At 42.9% G+C, this 19,591-nt stretch overlaps 2 protein-coding genes across 9 annotated transcripts in view; both read right to left on the reverse strand.

Moving 5' to 3' along the window:
- POC1B (POC1 centriolar protein B) overlaps positions 1–18,376 on the reverse strand; it is a 92,132-nt gene extending 73,756 nt beyond the window's left edge. For 2 of the 8 annotated variants that reach the window (XM_023631610.2, XM_070253953.1), the window contains exons 1-2: positions 17,989–18,301; positions 17,394–17,478 (exon numbers count right to left, since the gene is read on the reverse strand). In XM_023631610.2, coding sequence (XP_023487378.1) covers positions 17,394–17,478; positions 17,989–18,003 — 100 coding nt within the window. In that variant the 5' untranslated portion in view covers positions 18,004–18,301. Of the gene's footprint in view, positions 1–17,393; positions 17,523–17,620 lie in introns of those variants that run through there. The other 6 variants (XM_023631609.2, XM_070253956.1, XM_070253957.1 and 3 more) reach the window with 6 other exon arrangements.
- On the reverse strand, positions 11,918–17,240 carry GALNT4 (polypeptide N-acetylgalactosaminyltransferase 4). The gene has a single exon (XM_005606501.4). It carries the CDS (start codon positions 16,826–16,828, stop codon positions 15,080–15,082), a length of 1,749 nt encoding a protein of 582 aa, XP_005606558.1. The 5' UTR covers positions 16,829–17,240; the 3' UTR covers positions 11,918–15,079.
- Positions 18,377–19,591: the final 1,215 nt, after the last annotated feature.

Genomic DNA, 19,591 nt, shown 5'->3' on the forward strand with positions numbered 1-19,591 from the left:
CATCAAGTTGTCCAATTTGGGTACATATCTTATACTTCAATAAAACGTTTAGAAAAAAAAAATATCACTCTGGCTGTTGTGTGGAGAAGGCATGGGGGTAAGAGGACAGAACTAAAGAAGGAAATCAATTAGGAGGCTACTGCAATAATCCAGTCAGGAGAAGGTGGTGGTCTGGACGAGGCTGGAAGCTGTGGAAGTGGGAGAAATAGTCAAAATCAAGAGACATCATAAAGGTAGAGCCTGCGAGGTTTGCTAACGGATTAGATGTGAAAGAGAGAAAAAAAGCAGCAGCAAAGGCACCGGGCTGTTGACCTGGGTACCCAGGTGCATCTTAGAGCCGTTTAACGAGATTGGAAAGACCAGAAGAGAAGGAGGGTGGGAGAGAGGCAGGATGGGGTGGGAATCAAGAGTTCTGTTCAGGGCACAGTAAGTGTAAGATGCTCATTAGACATGCAAGTGGAAATGGTAAGTAGGGAGAGGGATGTATTCACCTGGAGCTCAGGGAGAGGTTTTTGACTGTATAGTTTGGTAGATAAAAGAGAAAACTATAGGATTAGACTCCCTGAGTCAAATCTTGGCTGTCATTTACCAGCTGTATGCCCTTGAGCTAGTTACTCAACCTTTCTACACCTGGGACACTTCATCTGCAAAATGAAGTATTTAAAGTATTAAGTGAAATGATACTTGTATTTCATGTTTGGCACATGGAGAACACTCAAGTGTAGCTATTAGTACTATAGTTTTTGTCTTTGTTACTGTCAGCAGCTTCAGTCTAGATAATATATCAGAGAGTAGAAACTGGATGGGATGGCTCAGGAAGTGAGTATAGATAAAGAAGAGGGTGAAAGTACTTAATCTTGAGAGAATGAAGGAGCCACGAATGAAGTAGGAGGGTCAAGGAGATTGTGGTGTCCAGGAATTCAGTAAGTATTCAAGGGGGTGACGAGCTGTGTCAAATGCTTTGAAGAGATTTAGTAAGATCAGGCCTGGACAGGATCAGCTACATAATTTGTGGGGCCCAGTACAAAATGTAAATGTGAGGGCCCTTGTAGAAAATTATTAAGAATTTCAAGACAGTGAGAGCAGGGCATTAAACTAAGTAGGGGGCTTGTGTGACTACATAGGTTGTCTCCCCATGAAGCCAGCCTTAGGTCTGAGGATCAACTGCTGGTTTGGCGATAAGAATGGTTTCAGTGAAGTGGTGGGATCAAAGCTGGAATGGCGTGGGTTGAGGAGAAAATGGAGGGAGGCAGTGGAGGGTTAAGAGCTAAGACTTATACAATTGATTCATTAACTCATTGAAGGTTTACAGGATCCCTAGTACTCAATAAGAGAAGGAACAGAAAAAATGGTATTATAGGATCACAGTGAAGCAACAATTGACTGGGGGCTTGGGGTTGGGGGCGGGGTTGGAGGGATAAGAATATGAAGCTTAAATGAGAAGATGACAGAGGGACTGAGCCTTCCCATATGTTGTCAGAAGAGGAAAAGGGCATCTTAACCAGAGTAGATGCTCAAAAATTATAAATTTCAAGTTGATGGCTGTGTAGCCACATTAAAGCAACACTTGCTATTATCAGCATGAGGACTGCTAAAGAGAAGTGGCTGCGATAGCAGGAGGAACAAATGGTTTAAAGGACAGGGACAGCCTAACCTGAGAGTGAGGTGGCACTTCAGAGTCCTACTAATTATGAAACACCAGAAGCAGAGATGTCTCAGTTTCAACTGTGTGGCTCAGGGTACACTCTATATTTTCTTCCAAATTTCAGGAAAATGGAAAAAAAGACCAACAATCTATAAAATTCCCATTAATGCATTCTTATTAAAAACTACAAAACCCAACACTGAATTTTCCTGCTTACTTCCTTAACCTTGTCCCACCAAACCCTCATACCATGATAATAAAAGGTATTCAATTATTGATGTCAGTGCTGTATGGTGGTATTAACTTGGAATGTGCTTTCATACATTTCCACTGAACCACACCCTATATAAACATTACCACATAATTTAAAATGCCAAAGCTCGTCATCTGACCGCTCTATTTCAAGATAAAATGTCAAAGGGAGGAAGTTAAGAGAAAAGGTTAACTAGTAAATCTACCCATTTAAAAAAACATTAATATTCTATAACAATAATCCATTGTTTCAAGAAATCCTCCTTAGGACAAAAGAAAGAACAGAGTCTATGCTCGCCTAGGCCAGTGCTATGTCTCTGGAGGTGACGACAAGGACCATCCTAATAGTTTGCTCCCCATAATGTCCAAAAAGCCAACAGCTATTGTGTCACCTTAAGTGACACGAGCTCTCTCACTCACTGATTTAACCAACATCAACTGCAGTTAATTAGAGGTTTGCTATATAAGGAATACCTCTTTCTGGAAAGAAATGGTACTGCCTCCAGTTTTTGCCTTTGTTGTTAAATTATCTAATCTTTTCAACTGGTAATAAACGTACATGATACAGAATTCCAATATTACAAAAGAGTATTTACAAAATCTCCTTCCAGTCCTTGGCTTCCTGGTTCCCCTTCCTAGAGGCAACCAGCATTAACCATTTTCTTGTGCGTATCCTCCTACAGCTTAAACAAATATGTGTGTCTATTCACTTGCTATTTTTTATACAAATGGTAGCATGCTATTCCTGCTATTCTGCATTTTGCCTCTCCATCCTCCCCTCCCCAGTCCACCAGGAGATCTGCTTGCTTTTTTTTTTTTTCCTGAGGAAGATTGCCCTGAGCTAACATCTGTGCCAATCTTCCTCTACTTTTTTGTATGTGGGACACCTCCACAGCATGGCTGGGGAGTGGAGTAGGTCCGTGACCAGGATCTGAACCCACAAACCCAGGCTGCAGAAGCAGAGCATGCAGAACTTTAACCATTTGGCCATATGGCCAGGCCCAAGATCTGCTTTCTTAGTACATAGAGCTGCCTTCTTCTTTTCTGCCTATTTTTGATAAAATTTTATTTTGATAACTTCAAGCTTCCAGTACTGTTACAAGATACTACAAGAAAAGCCCGTATATTCTCTACCCTAGATTTTGCCATTGTTGACATTTTGTCCCTTTGCTCTATCATTCTCTCTCTACATGAACACTTTCATATATACATATTTTTCTTAACCATTTGAAACAAAATTAGAAATATAATATCTCTTTACTGCCAAATATTTCAGTATGCATTTTCTAAGAAGGAGGATATTTACTTACATAAACTACAGTACAGTCAACAGTCAGGAAATTAAATACTACTTAATATATTATCTTATTCACAGTACAGACCTGGATTTTGTCAATTACAACTACTTTCCCCAGTCCATGATGTAATCCAGGATATGCATTGTGTTAATCGCCATGTGTCTTTAGTCTCCTGTGAACTAGGAAGATTTCCTAGGTCATTCTTTGTCTTATTGACCTCAATATTCTTGAAGACTGTAGGCCTATTAGTTTTGTAGTATGTTCATCAATTTTTTTCCTGACGTTCCCTTGTGATTAGATTCAAGATCTACATTTTTGACAAGAACACCACAGAAGTTATGCTGTGCCCTCGTCAGTGCACCATTTTAGAGTGCACGTGATGTCTGTTTGTCCCAATATTGGTGATATTAACTTTGATGACTTGGTTTAGGTGGTTTTTGCCATGTAAAGTTTGTCTTTTTCTGCTTTGTAATTAATACGTATTTAGTGGGGAGACACTTTTAAGACTATATCAATATCCTCTTCCTCAACAAACTGTCACATGCTAATTTTAGCATTCCAACCTGTCATTTTTTTCTTTAATTTATTAGTTAATGTTCAATTAGTCAGTTAACTAATTTTAATTTATTATTTTAAGGAAGAACCTTCCCCTTTCCTCCACTTATCTATTTATTCATTTACTTATTTATATCAATGTGGACTCATTATTTTACTCAATGGGTTATAATTCAAAACTATCGTTTCTTATTTTGACTCTCACATTGTTACAGATTTGGCTAGTGAAAGCCCCTTAAACATGGTTTCTGTGAGCTTCTGATATGTGTCCATCATTCTTTGAGTACTTCCTTACTTCTAGAATTACAACATGTTCTAAGATGTACTTTCTTTGCCCCAGCCCTGGAATTGGCCTTTTTTTCTACAAGAAGCTCTCACTCCTATTGGTGGAGAATGGTATTTAGAAACCAAGATCCAGGAACTATGTTTGCACATTGCTACTGGTGTATCAGCAAACAGAACTAAGAAATAAGATATAAATATAAAATAAATAGAAATCTCAGTGGGCAGAACTAAGAAATTAGATGTAAATAGAAAGCTGTATCTATCTATATGTAGATATAAAGATAAAGATATTAAAAAGCATGAGTTTATACCGATAACTCCAATTCCAATCTAAGACCACAGAATACATTCTAACCCTCCCTCTTTTCATATTTATAACTTTCTTCTCCCACAGTAAAAAACCTGGCTCCCATTGTGCTCCATATATTTTTGTTCAAGCCTAGAACACACAAACAGTAGTTTCAGAATCACTAAGCCACACCACCGCACAAAGCAAGCCTGCTAACCAGAGTTCAAAATTCAGTTTTGCTCCTTTTTGGTCTCGTCAGACTTGGTTTTCTTCTTTGTTAGGGTGGATCTACTTCAGTTTCGAACTTAGTTTTAGGGCATGCTCTTTATTTCAGGTGTGGTCCTGACTCCTAAGGCCTGGCCTCCCTGGTGTTTCCACCACATGCCTGAGGCGCTCAGTGAGATTTCCCCTTTGTCCGAGCTAAGAGCTAGGGACATCCAGCTCTGCATGGCCCCTGGGATCCCCACACCACTTTCGGCCCAGCAGTAAGTGAGCTCTGTTGGACCTCCAATTCTGAACTTGCAAGCGTGTTGCTCAGTCCCCAGCCAAAGAACTATGACTGACCCCCCACCCCCACCCCGAGACTTCTGTGACCGCCTATCCTGCTCAGCAACAACTTCCCAGGAATCCTGCCACACCAATCTCAGCTCCGCCTCAGCCAGAACTATGACCTCTGCTGTCTCAGCTCAGCCAGGCTGTCACTCTGCTTCAGCTCCACCCCTCGGCCGCAGCAGGAAGACTGTCCCCAGAAGAAAGTGAAGGCGATCGTGGCGTTGGGGCGGGGGGGGAGCTCACCTTATGTGCTTCTCTTCTGGCAAGGATCACAGTTTTGCACTCTGTTGCTCAATGCCTGAAAACAGTTGCCTCATATATTTTGTCTCGTTTTACAGCTGTTTTTAGCAGCAGGGTAAATTTGGTTACCAACTACTCCGTCATGACTGGAGACAGAAGTCTACCTTATTCTTTTTAATAGCTGCATAGTATTCTATTGTGTAGCTACATCTTAATTTATTTAACCAGTCTGCCCTATTTAGGTTGTTTACACTCTGGTCCTTTTACAAATGATGCTGTAATGTACAGGTGCCCTTTCTGATATGTGCAAATACATCACTGCAATAAATTTCCCCAGAATTATTGATGGGTCAAAGAGTACATATTTTAGAATTTACAAAAAGGTCCCTGTTCACAATATAGTATCTTTCATGACTTTGCACATTTAGATTATATCTCTCTCAGGCCTTTTCATTCCATATTCAAGACAGTCCCAATAATTCAGATCACCTTCATACAGAAATTTTGAATTTTTCAATCATTTCAGAAGTCCCTCTATAGATTTTCTACCATGATTACATCCTACTTATAATCCACTACCAGCAGTAAACTCAGCCTTCTAATTTGAGGGCACCATGATTTTGTACTTTCCGTTCCATTTCCAGGTTCATGCTGGTCTTTGGGGTCACAAAAGAAACCGTAGACTGCCTACTTCAGGGAAAAATAAACAAGGACATCTTCTAACGAAATCTATGAGGAGTTCTCTATAAATATTTTTGAGAAAAGAAAAACAAAACGTAATCCCCAAGCATACACATCCATAAACCCAGACGGAAATAAGGGGACTGCACAATGAAAAGATAATACTGTAATCTTAACCAGATAGACTTTAATACTCCATCTAATACTTTCAGAATTAGTTTGTACTATCCCAACACTGAATAATAATATAATTAAGTGATGGCACTAACTTAAAATTCCTCTGTCCTGAATGAGGGAATAATTAAGCATGTTTTCCTTCTCGCTGACACTAAGTAATTAGTTTGCTAGTGTAAGCATGGTCTAAAAGGAGCTGTGGGTGCTTTAAAAATAATATTTAGTAATGAAAATCTGCAGAAATTTAAATCAGCTTATTCAAATTCCACATCTCTTTGAGGACTGATAATCGCAACAACACAAACATTTAGTGAGTTGTTCCTATGGGCAAGCACCTTGAAGGACTTCAGAAGCATTCTTTTCTTTAATCCTCACAACAGGGTAGGTAAATATCATGATCCCTCTTCTGCAGATGAGGAAATAGGCTTAATGAGGTGAAGTAACTCCCCCAAGGTCATGCAGATGGAGAGCAGTAGACCTCCGGCTTTAACCCAGTTCTATCGGACTCCAAAGCCTGGGCTTTTAACCAATAACGCAGTGCTTCCAGAAGCACTGGAGATTTATAGATTATCTCCATTAGAATTACTGAGTACTTTGTTAGAAGTGTGTATTTTAGTAAGTTACATTCCTTGGAGCGAGACCCAGGAATCTGAATTTTTTACCACTTTCTTAGTTAATTCTGATGTACACTGAAATTTGAGAAATTATTGCACTCTGCTACTGACTCTCAGTGCACACACCAGATTACTTTAGCACTTGGGAGTAATTTTTAAAACTCTAATAGTAGGAGAAGCTTCAACAAAGCTACTACACAGAGTGCCGTCAAAAATCATAATAGTAAAAGAATTTCTGACAGACTTGTATTATGGTTTCACTGTGAGGAAAATAACTTTAAAATTCCAGATTTCATTCTGCTTCTGTTCAGTCAGAAAAAGGAGAAATTAACTTGTTCTTTGCCATCATTTATTCTACAAACATCCCAGAGATCAAATAGGGATTGAGTCAAGGATGGGGTAACCTTGAAGGACAAAAGTGGTAACGTTTTAAATGATAACTTAAATGTTAAAATTATATAACTTTAGATTGAAACCTCTAAGTGCAGCTCAGATTCTGCAAACTGTGAAAATACTTTCAAACTCTTCTAATGTTTGTATAAACTTGAGCGTGGCCCTCTGGGAAAGAGATTGACTGGCCTAATGGAAAAGAGCATAGCTTAGTCAGGCTCCAAACCAGCCGCAGCCAGGCTCTGCTCTTACCAGCTATACAGCTTTGGAAAAGTTACTGAACTTTCACTTTCTGTATCCCTAAAAAAGAATGACAATACTTCATGCTACTGAGAATAAACCCATCATGCTTCATGTTCTCTTTCCTCCAGTCATGACCAGAAGTTTAAGCTGGAAGCCCCTCTGGTTATCAATCACTGTGCATGCTCACCCCCATAACGCTCTGCATATCCCCTTGGCTGACCCTGATACCCACACCTTCTCTCTTTCCCAAAAGCTACCACTGGGCCAGAGGAACCCCCACTAGATGATCTCCCTTCCATCCACATCCTCCTCTCTGAAAGTCCCTTCTCCTCTTTAACTACTTACACCTTGACTCTGCGTGGGGACACCAAATTCCCTGAAATCCTTTCAAGAGACAATTTTCTCTTTTACACTTCACTTACCTCAGGTCACAGCCTTCCTCTCCGCTCCAATTCCTGGGATTGTTAGTTCATTCAACAGATAGCTCACCCTTACAACATGTAAGGCATCATGAGTGTGGCAGAAGGAGTCATAAGAAACAAAATAGGCAAAATCTCTACATGGGAAGCTTAAATTCAAGTGGAAAAGAGGGAAACAAGTCAACAAGCAGGCAAACATCATCTTAAATTGTGCTAAGAGACATGAACGATAAAGCAGGAAGTCATAATGAGAATTCTGTGTGAGGGTAGAATACTTAATTCAGATAGAGAGATCAGTGCCACTTTAAGTGGAGCAGCCAGCAAAGAGTGAGGCGGTGAAGAACATTTCAGCCCAACGGGACAACCAGGCCTCTCCAAAGCCCTTGTCTTCCACATTTCCTCAGCAATCCATTCTATGGTCATACCTTGGATCTCGTCACCAGCAGAATCTGAACACTTCCCAGACCAGTAATTGAAACCCACCATCCTCTGACAATTGCTTTCCTACATCTTGCTTGTTCAGTAGATTCCATCTCCTCCAGAAGTACATTCTCCGTTGACGCTTTCTTTTCACTAACTTCATTCCACTCTCTAATTTGTAACCTTCATTTCTCTTCTTACCCAATTTATAAGCCTGCTCTTTACACATATATTCAATCCCTCGATTCTCCCTCCTCCCTTCAAATTCCCCTGGCAGAATCCCAATCATTCTGCCTATCAAGGGACTATATCTGTGCCAGCAAGAATGGCTAGATACACCCCAAGACAGGCTGGAAATACAATAAATTCATGATCACTAATTTCACATGGATCTTCCACACTGCCCAGCAGTGCTCAAGTCTACAATCGTTCCCTCCCCCACTCTCTAATGACTGTTTAATATCTCTTCCTCTCTCTTCAACATTTCTACCCGACTCTAGACCTTGGCTTTCATGATACCCTACTGGAATGGCTTTTCCTCCTATCTTTCTGATGATTCCTTCTTAGATTCTTTTATTACTTCTTCTGATCTAAAGATTGGAGATCTACTTTAGGATCAGACATGGGCCATTTGCCCTCATTGTTCTATGTTCTTCCCAGGTGATCTCATCTATTCCCACCTCCATGCCAATCACTCCCAAATTTCTGTTTCCTAGACCAACCCCCTAGTTTGAAGACCACCATCCTAGTTTGAACCACCACCACTCCTGCTGATATTACTGTAATAGCTTCTGATTGATTTCTCTACTAATAGTTCAATGCCCACATAGTAGCCAGAGTGGTCTTTTTGAGGTATAAATCAGATCATGTCATTCCCTTACTTAAAATCTTCAACAACATCCCACGACTCTCAGAACAAAATCTTAAAACATGGCCTCTGTCTTAGTTTCCTGTCATTTCCATAACAAATTACCAAAAACTTGGAAGCTTAAAACAACAGAAATTTATTCTCTCATAGTGCTAGAGGCCAGGAATCCAAAATCACAGTGTTGACAGGACCACACTCCCTCTAAAGGCTCTAGAGGAGAGTTCATTCCTTTCCTCTTACAGCTTCTAATGCCTTCAGGAGCTCACTGGCTTGTGGCTCCATCACTCCAATCTCTGCCTCTGGCTTCATATGTCCTTCTCCTCTTATCTCCTCTTTGTGTCTCTTTCAAGAATGCTTGCCATTGGATTTAGGGTCCACCTAGATAATTCGGGATGATCTCTTCTCTAGATCCTTAATTACGTCTGAAAAGACCTTTTATTTCCAAATAAGGTCACATTGACAGGTTCTGGGACTAGGACATGGACATGTCTTTTGGAGGGCCACCATTTAACCCACTATAGCCTCCAAGGCCTTGCCCAAGCTGCCTCTGCCTTCTCCTGCAACTTCATCTCCCAAAGCTCTCTCTCTTGCTTTGTTTACAGGCTCTGCCCCTTCTGGCCTTCTTTTATTTCCTTGATCCAGGACAAGCTCTTTCACACCCTTGGTGTTTGCATATGATAGTCTCTCTCTCTCTCTCTCTCTCTCTTTCTCTCTCTCTCTCTCTCTCTCTCTCTCTCTCTCTCTCTCTCTCTCTCTCGTCTTTGCCTAGCTAACTCCTCTTTCAGGTCTTGAGTTAAATCTAACTACCACAGAGAAGTGTTCTTTGACCCCGCCACAGTTATCTTCCTCCAAGCACCCTGTTCCTTTTCTTTACCGCATTCAACTATTGTCCTGTTTCAAGTTATACCTGCACATGATTTGCTGGTTTACTTGTTAATATTTGTCTCTATCACTGGACTGTGAATTCTCCATACCATCGCAAGAAGCACAACTCTGTATGTACACCCAAGCACAGAACAGCATCTGGCATATAGTAGCATTAACTAAATACAGGAGTACTAAACAAATAGTGTACCTCCCATTCCCCTTTGAACAGGATGAGATAAGTGCAAATAAATGGCTTAGAATGGTGTCCACAGAGCTGAGGACACCGCTGGCCTGCAGCAGACATCTCTCCCAGGCCAGCCTGGGAAAGTGATCAACCTGGGCACCAAAGGAAAAGTAGTGCCCGATTACTATCAAGTTGGAAGGACTTCTCTAGTCTTCAGTTCTGCCATGGACAACTATGTACCTCAGGAACTCTTTCCACCTTTTATAATAATCTCTACCTCTTGTTCAAAAGGACTGATTGAGGTTTTCCTGCAATTTTAGGAAAAACTCCATATACAAACTGATTTTCATCCACAGCCTAAAACTAAGCTGGGAGATTCACATATCTATATACATATCCAACTTCCTAATTCTGCTTAATTACAAAATTACTCAAGTATTAATAATAAATACTGCTGGCCTGTTTTAAAGTCTAGTATACATAGAGGCACACAGAAAGAGGAATCTTTTCTGGGACACATGAAATTCTCCAGCCTTTTTTGTCCCCCTGAAGTTTTTTGTTTAACTGAGATATAATTCACATACCATAAACTCAGCCTTTTAAAAATTTTGTTTTTTTCCTTTTTCTCCCCAAAGCCCCCCGGTACATAATTGTATATTCTTCGTTGTGGACCTTCTAGTTGTGGCATGTGGGACGCTGCCTCAGCGTGGTTTGATGAGCAGTGCCACGTCCGCGCCCAGGATTCGAACCAACAAAACACTGGGCCGCCTCCAGCGGAGCGCGCGAACTTAACCACTCGGCCACGGGGCCAGCCCCTAAACTCAGCCTTTTAAAGTGTATAATTCAGTGTTTCGGGCACTGTTGCCCAAAGTTGTACAACCATTGCCACTAATTCCAGAACATTCTCATCACCACCCTCACCCCCACAAAAAACCCATCCTCCTTAGCCATCATTCTCTACTTCTCGCTTCCTTAGTCCCTGGCAACGACTAATGTATTGTCTTTATGGGTTCCCCAGTGCTTTTTTACACTCATGAAACTGAAACCACTGAGAGATGAAATGATTTGCAAAAGGTTGCAGTCACTTAGTAAGAGAGAAGATTATGACACATATTTATAGTAACTGTTTAAACTGTATAAAAAAAACAAGAGATCAGTGAATATGTTTAGCTCAACTATCCACATCCTAAAAGTGGCCATAAGACATTTGAGGGATAAAGCAGAGGCCTTAGACTGATGATTCTCAGGCAGTACGTCAGGACGGAGGGAGGCAGGGATGCAGGAATCAGTAAAGAGGAAGAGGAATTGCACTTAGGGACAGGCTGATGCAGAGAGAAGGCTGAGGGAAGTGTGAGGCTAGGCGGTTTATGGCACAGACATATTTCTTTTCAGCCTAGAGTTTTGAAATTGGTGCTAATGTGCACAGGTGCCCACTTGCTTCCTTTTACAGTATCCCTTGATCATTTCCAGTTTATGAGTAGTTAATGCATTAATAGTGCTAACACCACTTCAGAATACTTGCTGGTTAATGACACCTTGCAAAATAACTTTTTTTTTTTTTTTTTTGGTGAGGAAGATTGGCCCTGAGCGAACATCTATTGCCAATCTTCCTCTTTTTTGCTTGAGGAAGCTTGTCCCTGAGCTAACATCCATGCCATGCCTTACTCTACCTTGTATGTAGGATCCCACCACAGCATGGCTTGATGAGTGGTGTGTGGGTCTGCGCCTAGGATCCAAACCACGAACTCCAGGCTGCTGAAGCAGAGTGCATAAACTTAACCACTACTCCACTGGGCCAGCCCCAGAAATGTGATTGTTTTATATTCTACTGTCTCCATTTTCAAATAAGTAAGAGAATTACAAGCTTAACTTACTTCTGTTACCATCAATAAATCTGTACACAGGAATGGTGATCCCATAGACTAAAATCATCAGAATCCATTTGTAAAAATAATTAGGCACACATTTTATTTTACATGTCTTAATCAGTATTACAAATACCATTAACAAAAGGAAAAAAGGATGGAAACCATTCATCACACAGAAAAAAATTCATCGTTCAAAAGAAATTAATCTGAACCTCAACATTCTTTGTGCTCATTTAAAAGTATTATTAAAACAGCAATTCAAAAGAACAAACAAGTCAAAACTAAGTATTTTATTAACTAAAATTGAAACCCTAACCCAACTAAGACTACACAACTTAAAAATAACCTCTTGTCTTCAACCTAGAAAATTTTGATTTGCCAACATATAATAAATACTCAGGAGCCTACTACTGGGTGAGGAGACAAATTTTCTTTTACAAACAAGTTATTTCTGAGTTAGAGAGATTCTGCAGATGCCTAGATTATCTTTTTTTTAATGCTAAAAATGCCTATTTAGATAGTCAATCTATTCATAGAATTGGGCACTAAATGACACAGTGACTATTTAAAGTTGAAATTTGTCTACCAAATATTTTACTAAAACTGTTATTAAGCATGTAAATTAACTTAAAAGGTCAAATCTTAATTGTCAACAGCAAAAGACAGCTTCGGTACCAATAAATTAGAAGGAGGGAATCAAAATATATTTTGTCTGCAGTTTCACACTGTGTTTTTGGAATTAAATTGGAAATGCCTATTTGTGAAGATGTGAAAGCCTCATGCTTCTGTCACCTACACTATTGTGAGGAATGAAAGCCGACCCATTCCAAACTACTGATATAAATACAGCACTGCCTAAAATTTCTTCCAAAAAGATTAATGGGTCACACCCTGCAATTTAGGCAAAAGGTAAATAAAGAATTAAGTACTTTACTTTTCAATGTTCCCTTTCTCTTTTGATGGAGCAGTAAGATACTAGAATAAGAATAGTTCCAATAAGTACTTACAGGATATGTCCATTTTAGTTCTCCCATATGATAGGGGGCTAAGAAGAGCAACAAAAATAAATAAAAGAGAAAGGGTGATTTAAAAAAAAAGGCAGACTGAGCAAGGGGACAGGGTGGGTTTAGGAGAATATCTGCTGCCAATCAACCCTTTTGCAAAATTCAGAGCATTAGTATAAATCCTTCTTAAATTACACCCAGGGCCATGCACATTGCCCATGGAAGCTGGACAATTCTTTGATAGACTTTAAGGGTGCTGGATAACTTACAGAAAGTCAACAACACATTTTCATTTTAAGAAGCAAAAGAGAAACAAAGCATTCAAGATACACAGCAATTTTACTTTTTGAAACGGTTACCCTAAAAAAATTTCTTAAATTCAGATTTTGCAAAGGTGCTACTCTCCAAGTCACCAAGTAGACACTGAAAAGAACTTCACTTATGAGTACTGTGGACTAATTCTTTATGGAGCATGCATTTTTCATAAATCTAGACCAAAGTGGACTAAATGAGATTTAATTCTAAAGTCAGCCTGTGATTTCTGGATCTTATATTAGAATAAAATGAATAAAAATACTTTTTTTAAAGTCTGTTTACCTCTCAAATAATTTAGTTTGGGAAATAGTTATATTCTTAGCCCAAAAGATTACTTTTAGAGTTTGAAACATTAAAGATAGAAACAAAAATTGGTTCAACAATTGTCAAAATGAAATGAATACAACACTGACCACAAGGATTTTCCACTCAATCCAAAATAAACCATGTCAGTTGAGCTCAGCTCACTTAATTTTTAAAACCATTTCCCTTTTCCAGCTTCAGAACTGGACTGAACGCTGCTCAACAACACGACCTATGTTAAAGGTGGAGAGAGAAAAAGTGTTGTAAAGATCGCACAGTGACTGAATCTGAGAAAGGTGTAATGTACACTTACAACATTTCAGAGCTTGAAGGGAGCTTCAAGATCTAGTTCAGCACTCACGTTTTACAAATAAGAAAACTGAGTCATTTGGTCAAATGATTTGACCAAAGTCACATTCTGCAGCTGAGCCACTCATTCACTCAGTCATCCACTCACCCACTTACTGAAGGCTGTGTGAGTGCCAGGCTTAGGGCTGAAAACTCGCTGGAAGGTGGCACTCGCCATTGCCAAGGCAGTCTTTATTCCTCGTCTTCTTAAGATAAACCCTTAAATGTCCTATTCAGCAAGAACTCCTAGAAGAGTTCCACAGCCTTTGTAGAACTGGGCCCACTTTCAGTTTCACACATTTCAGTAAACACGGTGGGGCTGAACTTCAGAGAGGCCTCAATTGTGTTTACGTTAAGTGATTAAGCATTAACAAAGGGAAGCACAGTATTGTGAATGAGTCCCTCTCCAGTACATTCATAACTTAAGTGCAATCAGAAAATGCCCTACACACACAAACGAGTTCACAGAGAGGACAGCTTACAAAATCAGAGTGATTTGAGGTATCAGTATAGATCAGTTAATCCAATCGCTCAAGTTTACAAAATGTGGAATGTAAATATCTCCCCATTTCATTCAGAGTCCGGTATATTTTTCTGAGATGTTAAAAAGACCTCTAAACTCACATCCAAACTAATGCCCTCTTCCAAAGACACATATATCTAAACCAGGCCTTTCTCTTTAACATGAACTTTCTTCAATTTCTATTTGATTAAAGGAAAACTAGAATAAAAATAAACAAAACCTAAAATTTAATGAGCTGGCTAAAAGAAATTCAACTTCTATGTACAACCAAAATAGCAAATAGAAGCCAAACAGCTCAAACTGCACATTTAGGAGTTTTATTGAAAAATGGGATGTGCAAAAAAAAAAAAATGAGATGTGCAGTGAATTTACCCATCAACATAAATCATCCCTCATTTTGCTTAGACTTTTACATTCTTTAATATTTTAAGTCTGGTACGTAAATGTTTTGCGTATCTCAACTCACAGTCAACTTCTTTAAGGAGAAGTAAGAAACCATATGGACAAAGCTCTTAAATAAAACATCCCACCAGTAAGGCACTTTGAAATATTAAACAGGAGCTCTCTCTGTGCACCCAGTTTCACTATTCTATACCCAAACGAACCACAGCTTTTACAGAGCCCTCGCAGATGACCTTTGGGTGATTTCTGATAAAACGCGATCTTCCCTGAGGCTCCCTGAAGGCTCTTTGACTTTCCCGAAGCTATTGTCAGCTCAGGCTGAAAGTGCTGTTGTACTCTTCTATTTCTCAAACTTCCAGATTTGATTTTTAGCTAGAGCACGACAAGTTCTCATTTCAACATTCGGTCGGCCCTCAGGTGTCCAATAAGCGCTAAGGCACTGTCCTGAGTGTGGATGAAAAATGGTTCCATCTTCTTTAAAATGCCAAATAATGTTTGCTGGAATAGAGAACCCATCTTTTGGACAATTTTGCATTCCTACATGGTTTTTTTGCTCAGGAACCTCTGCACATAACTCCGTCACAGAATTAAACCTTATTTCTTTCTTTGAAGTATATTCAAAGAATTGATTGCCGCCTTGACCATGGCATCCAAACAGTGAAAGGTTAGCACCTGTAGGGTTGTTGTCAGGAGCATTATAATCTAAACATTCAGAAGGGATCCCCATACTGCGAATAGCTCCGTGCCAGCCTGGCCTATCCTCCGGAACGTGCAAATTAGAAAACACATTTTTCAAATACCAGTCAAAGCTCTTGCACTTCAGTCGTTTTCGTAGTAATTTTCTTTCAGAAATATCACCATAAGCTTCTTTCCGTGCTGGAGGGTTCCGATTGTAGAAATGCTCTTTGTACTCGTCCATCCACACTTCTGCTGCCCGGGCAGTATTCTGGAGGAAATTGGGCCGAGCATACGGTGCCCGTTTCGGGAATACATGGCCCACGTGGGAACAGGGGTGGATCTCCAATTTACCTCCACACTGCCACACCCTAAAAGACAGCTCGAGGTTTTCACCTCCCCACACTTCCATTCCAGTGTCATATGTTCCAAGGTACTCAAAATACTTCTTGCTGACAGCAAACAGTCCTCCAGCCATGGTGGGTGAACTGATTGGGTCAATTCTCGATTTCCGCCTGTCCCTTTCATGTTTGGGGACAGAATGCCACTGGAACGTTAAACGCCAGTCAAAACCACCAATCATGGGCTCCCCAGTCTGCATATAGAATTCAAAAGTATTCCAATCAATGGTGTCTATGACAGGACACACAACTGCCGTTTCATCTTTACTGATCCTTTCCAAAAGTGGTTCCAACCAACCAGAATTACACTCACAGTGACAATCCAAGAAAGTGAGGACATCCCCAGTGGCAAAAGTGGCCCCAATCAGACGGGCCCTGACCAGCCCCTCTCGCTTATTTGTTCTAATCAAGCGGACTCTATCAAGATTGCTGATATAAGTTTCAAGTTGTGTCTTCAAATAAACTCTGTCACTCAAGTCATCGACTAAGATGATCTCCTTCAAAAGGACTGCAGGAGAAGTTTCTAGAACACTGTGGATGGTGCGGAGCAGAGTCGACCAGGCTTCATTATAAAAAGCAATAACAACAGACGTGGTGGGAAGTTTCCTATAGTTGAACTTCTGGGATTTACACTCATACATTCTTTTATCCTCTATGTGGCGGTGGAGGGAGATCCTGTCACTGAGGTAAATATTAATGGCATATCTCTCAATGAGTTCTTCTTGCTGCTTCAGTTCCCCCTCGTTGAGCTGGAGTTTGCTGGCTTTCCCCCACTCCCCAAGTGCATGGGAATCCGCAGGGGGCTTCTCATAAAGCGGTCGAGACAAATCCTCTGCCTTGTCCCCAGGGTCGGAGATCTGTCTTGATCCCCAATCCCTGGCCAGGCCGGTTCCCGGGGAGGCATGGAAAGTGGAGACCGAGACTTCCACCAGGATATAGGCCACCGTTAAAAGCGCCAGCAGCAGGCAGCTTTTGCCAGCCCAGGTCCACCTCACGGCCATCCGGATCCTCATGGCTGGGAGCAGACGCGGTCACCGGAGTCACAGGCAGAGAAGGGCTGCGGGACCCGCAGCTGGAGTCGGCGGCTCAGGTAGGAGCGACCTTCGGAGCAGGTTCCTCCTTTCCAGCCACAGAGGCTGCCCAGGGGTCACCTGAGACCGCTCGGCCCCGGCCCCGGCACAGCCCCCACTCCTCTCTCCCCACTTCCTCCTGCTGCTCTCACAACTTTTCACAAACTCTCCAGCCAACACCCCACCCTCCCGGGGCGGAGGACCAACCCCTCCCCTGCCCGCTCGCTCCTCCTGCTGGTTGGTTCGCGAAAGTCGCCGGCTGGGTTCGGGGCGGCCGGCGACCCTGCGAGGCGGCGTGGGGAGGGGGCCGGGTAGGGGTCGCGGCGGGGGCGCGGGCGCGGGCTGGAGGCCCCCCGGCTCCGACTGCCCCCGCCGCCGCGCCGGACTCCGAGTCTCGGGCCCCGCGGGTCCTCCCTTGCTCTCCCGGGACCCGCGAGGACAGAGAAGGCAAGGTTCCCGCCCAAGTGAGCGGCGGCCCTGTCACAGAAAGCAGCCGTCTGTCACTTACCCAGCTGTTGGCCGTGCGGGCTGAAGTCCGCGGAGGTGATCGCAGCTTTGTGGCCCTTGAAGTAACGTTCCAGAACCGGGTCCTCCTGGGAAGGAAAGTTGTCGCGCTGTGAGCGCAGGTGCGGCGCTCGCGTCGGAGGGGCGGGGATCGGTGCGGTCCCCTCCGCCCAGCCCGGCCCGGGAGCGGCCGCCCTCGCCCGCGGAGCCGGCGGCAGCCTCCATGCTGACCCCGGCGGCTGGCGGGAATGCTCGCTCCCGGGCCGCCGGCCGCACGGGCCCAGGGGCGGGTCCGGCTGGCGCCTTTTCAAAACGCTCCGCGCTGATTCTGACGCAGGCGTCCCACGGGAAGCCGCAGAGAACTTGGGGGCCGCGGGGCTGCCTGGCTCTGCCGGAGCTCCGGGACTCGGGGAGGAGCGCCCGGCGGCCCGGGAGCAGAGCGGGGGACACGGGCGCCCCGGGCGAGGGGCGAGGACCTAGCGGCTCGGGACCTGGCGCCGACACCTGCCTCCACCGCCCGCCAGGCCCCGGCGCGCCCCCAACCTGGCCCCGCAGCCCGCAGGACCGGCTCTGGGGAGGCGCCCCCAGCCCGTCCTTACCGGGGCGGAGGCCATGGGGGAGCGGGCGGCGCCGGGCTCTTGCTGGTGGGGGGGAACCTGGGGAAGGGGGACGGGGAGGAGGGGGGAGGGACCGTGCGGCGCCCGGAACCGTCTGGCCGCAGCTGCGGCGCCTCCCGGTCACTACAACAACGGCGGCCCAATCAAATCCCGCGCTCCAGGCATGGCCAGCCGAGCCCCGAGGTTCCGCCGGCGCCGGAGAGAGCCGGGCCTCCGCCAGCTGGCAGGAGGGATGCCTGGGGGTCAGGGCGACCGCACAGCAAAGCCGACGTTGACTAACACTCGCGCTGCCCCTAGCTGGACGCCCGGAAAGAAGGGAATAACCGGCATAGGAATGAGAGCGATGGGAGCGAGCGGAGAATGAATTTGTGATCGATGCAATCAGAGTTCTATTGCACGTTAAAGGGACAGCGCCCGCGAATTTCAAACAGGTGCGGGCCAGCTTGTTGTGATGGGAAAGGAGCTTTGAAGTGAAGTGGGGCAGGTCTCTCGTTATTAAGCTACGCAATCCTCTGGAGGACAGATTTGAATTTATTTAATCACTGTTTTTCACACACTGTCCTGCGCGATATGTAAATATGCTGGATAAACGTGATGAATGAGTGAACATTGTGCATCCACTTAATGTTTTTCTGCTATGTGTTTCTACTCTAATCTGCTGATTTGTGTATGTGTTGAAGGAGCAGACTTCTACAGCAGCATATTTAAAGTCTTTAGGAAGATTTAGAAACACTTGTTTTGTATAAATTGCTAGGCCACATAGTATCTCTATCCGTTTCTACAGCAGGTTTTCTTAGACATAATATCATTTGAGCTTCAGCAACACTATGAAGTTGATAGAGTTACAAAATGTCACCAACGTTTACAAATTATAAGCTCGATTCTTAGATATTTTACATATAATTGTCAAAGATTATGCAGAGACAGCTCTTCCAATTCCTAGTTCATATCCTTTTCTACTGTCTCAAAGCGTGAAGGACTCAGCCAAAAATTACATATAGAATAAAGATTCTTGGCTGTATAAGATGCTACAGCAGACCACAGCTGGTAAGCTACAAGTTATATGCAAATGAAAAGTATACTACACACCTTAATTACAGGTTTGCTAACTAGTTGTCTAGTGACGGAATTTAGTTTTAATGAATACTGTATATAGCAATTAAGCAGATAGGAAATAGCTTTAGATGGCAGTATAAGTTTAATTCAAGTATACGTTTGTTGAATATCTGCCGTCTGTTTGGCTCTGAGGGAAATGAAAGTGACTGAGATATTTTCCCTGCCCTCAAGAACTCAACAGTCTGGGTTTCTGAGTCTCATATTTTAGTGCATAATGATGATTTAGGGGACCTCATTCCCAGAGATGCTGATTCAAAATACATGGGGTGGGACTCAGGGACCTACAGATATAAGAAGCCCCTTAGATGAGTGCTGTGGGTCTCTCAGCGGTGTGCCGTGAGAAACGTTGCTCTAGTCTAGGAGGTAATGCATCGAGAGTGTTCATATCGGCAACTTGTCAGCAAACTATGGCAGGACTCTAAGTTTTGTGTTTATTCCCCATCTAAGTTTGACTTTTTAAAAGGCTGAC

The sequence above is a fragment of the Equus caballus genome, chromosome 28 (assembly GCF_041296265.1).
Source record: "Equus caballus isolate H_3958 breed thoroughbred chromosome 28, TB-T2T, whole genome shotgun sequence".
NCBI classification, from domain to species: Eukaryota; Metazoa; Chordata; class Mammalia; order Perissodactyla; family Equidae; genus Equus; species Equus caballus.

Bases quoted from the DNA above. Each gene is read 5' to 3' on its own strand.
- GALNT4 (XM_005606501.4), bottom strand. From the start codon at position 16,828: ATGAGGATCCGGATGGCCGTGAGGTGGACCTGGGCTGGCAAAAGCTGC.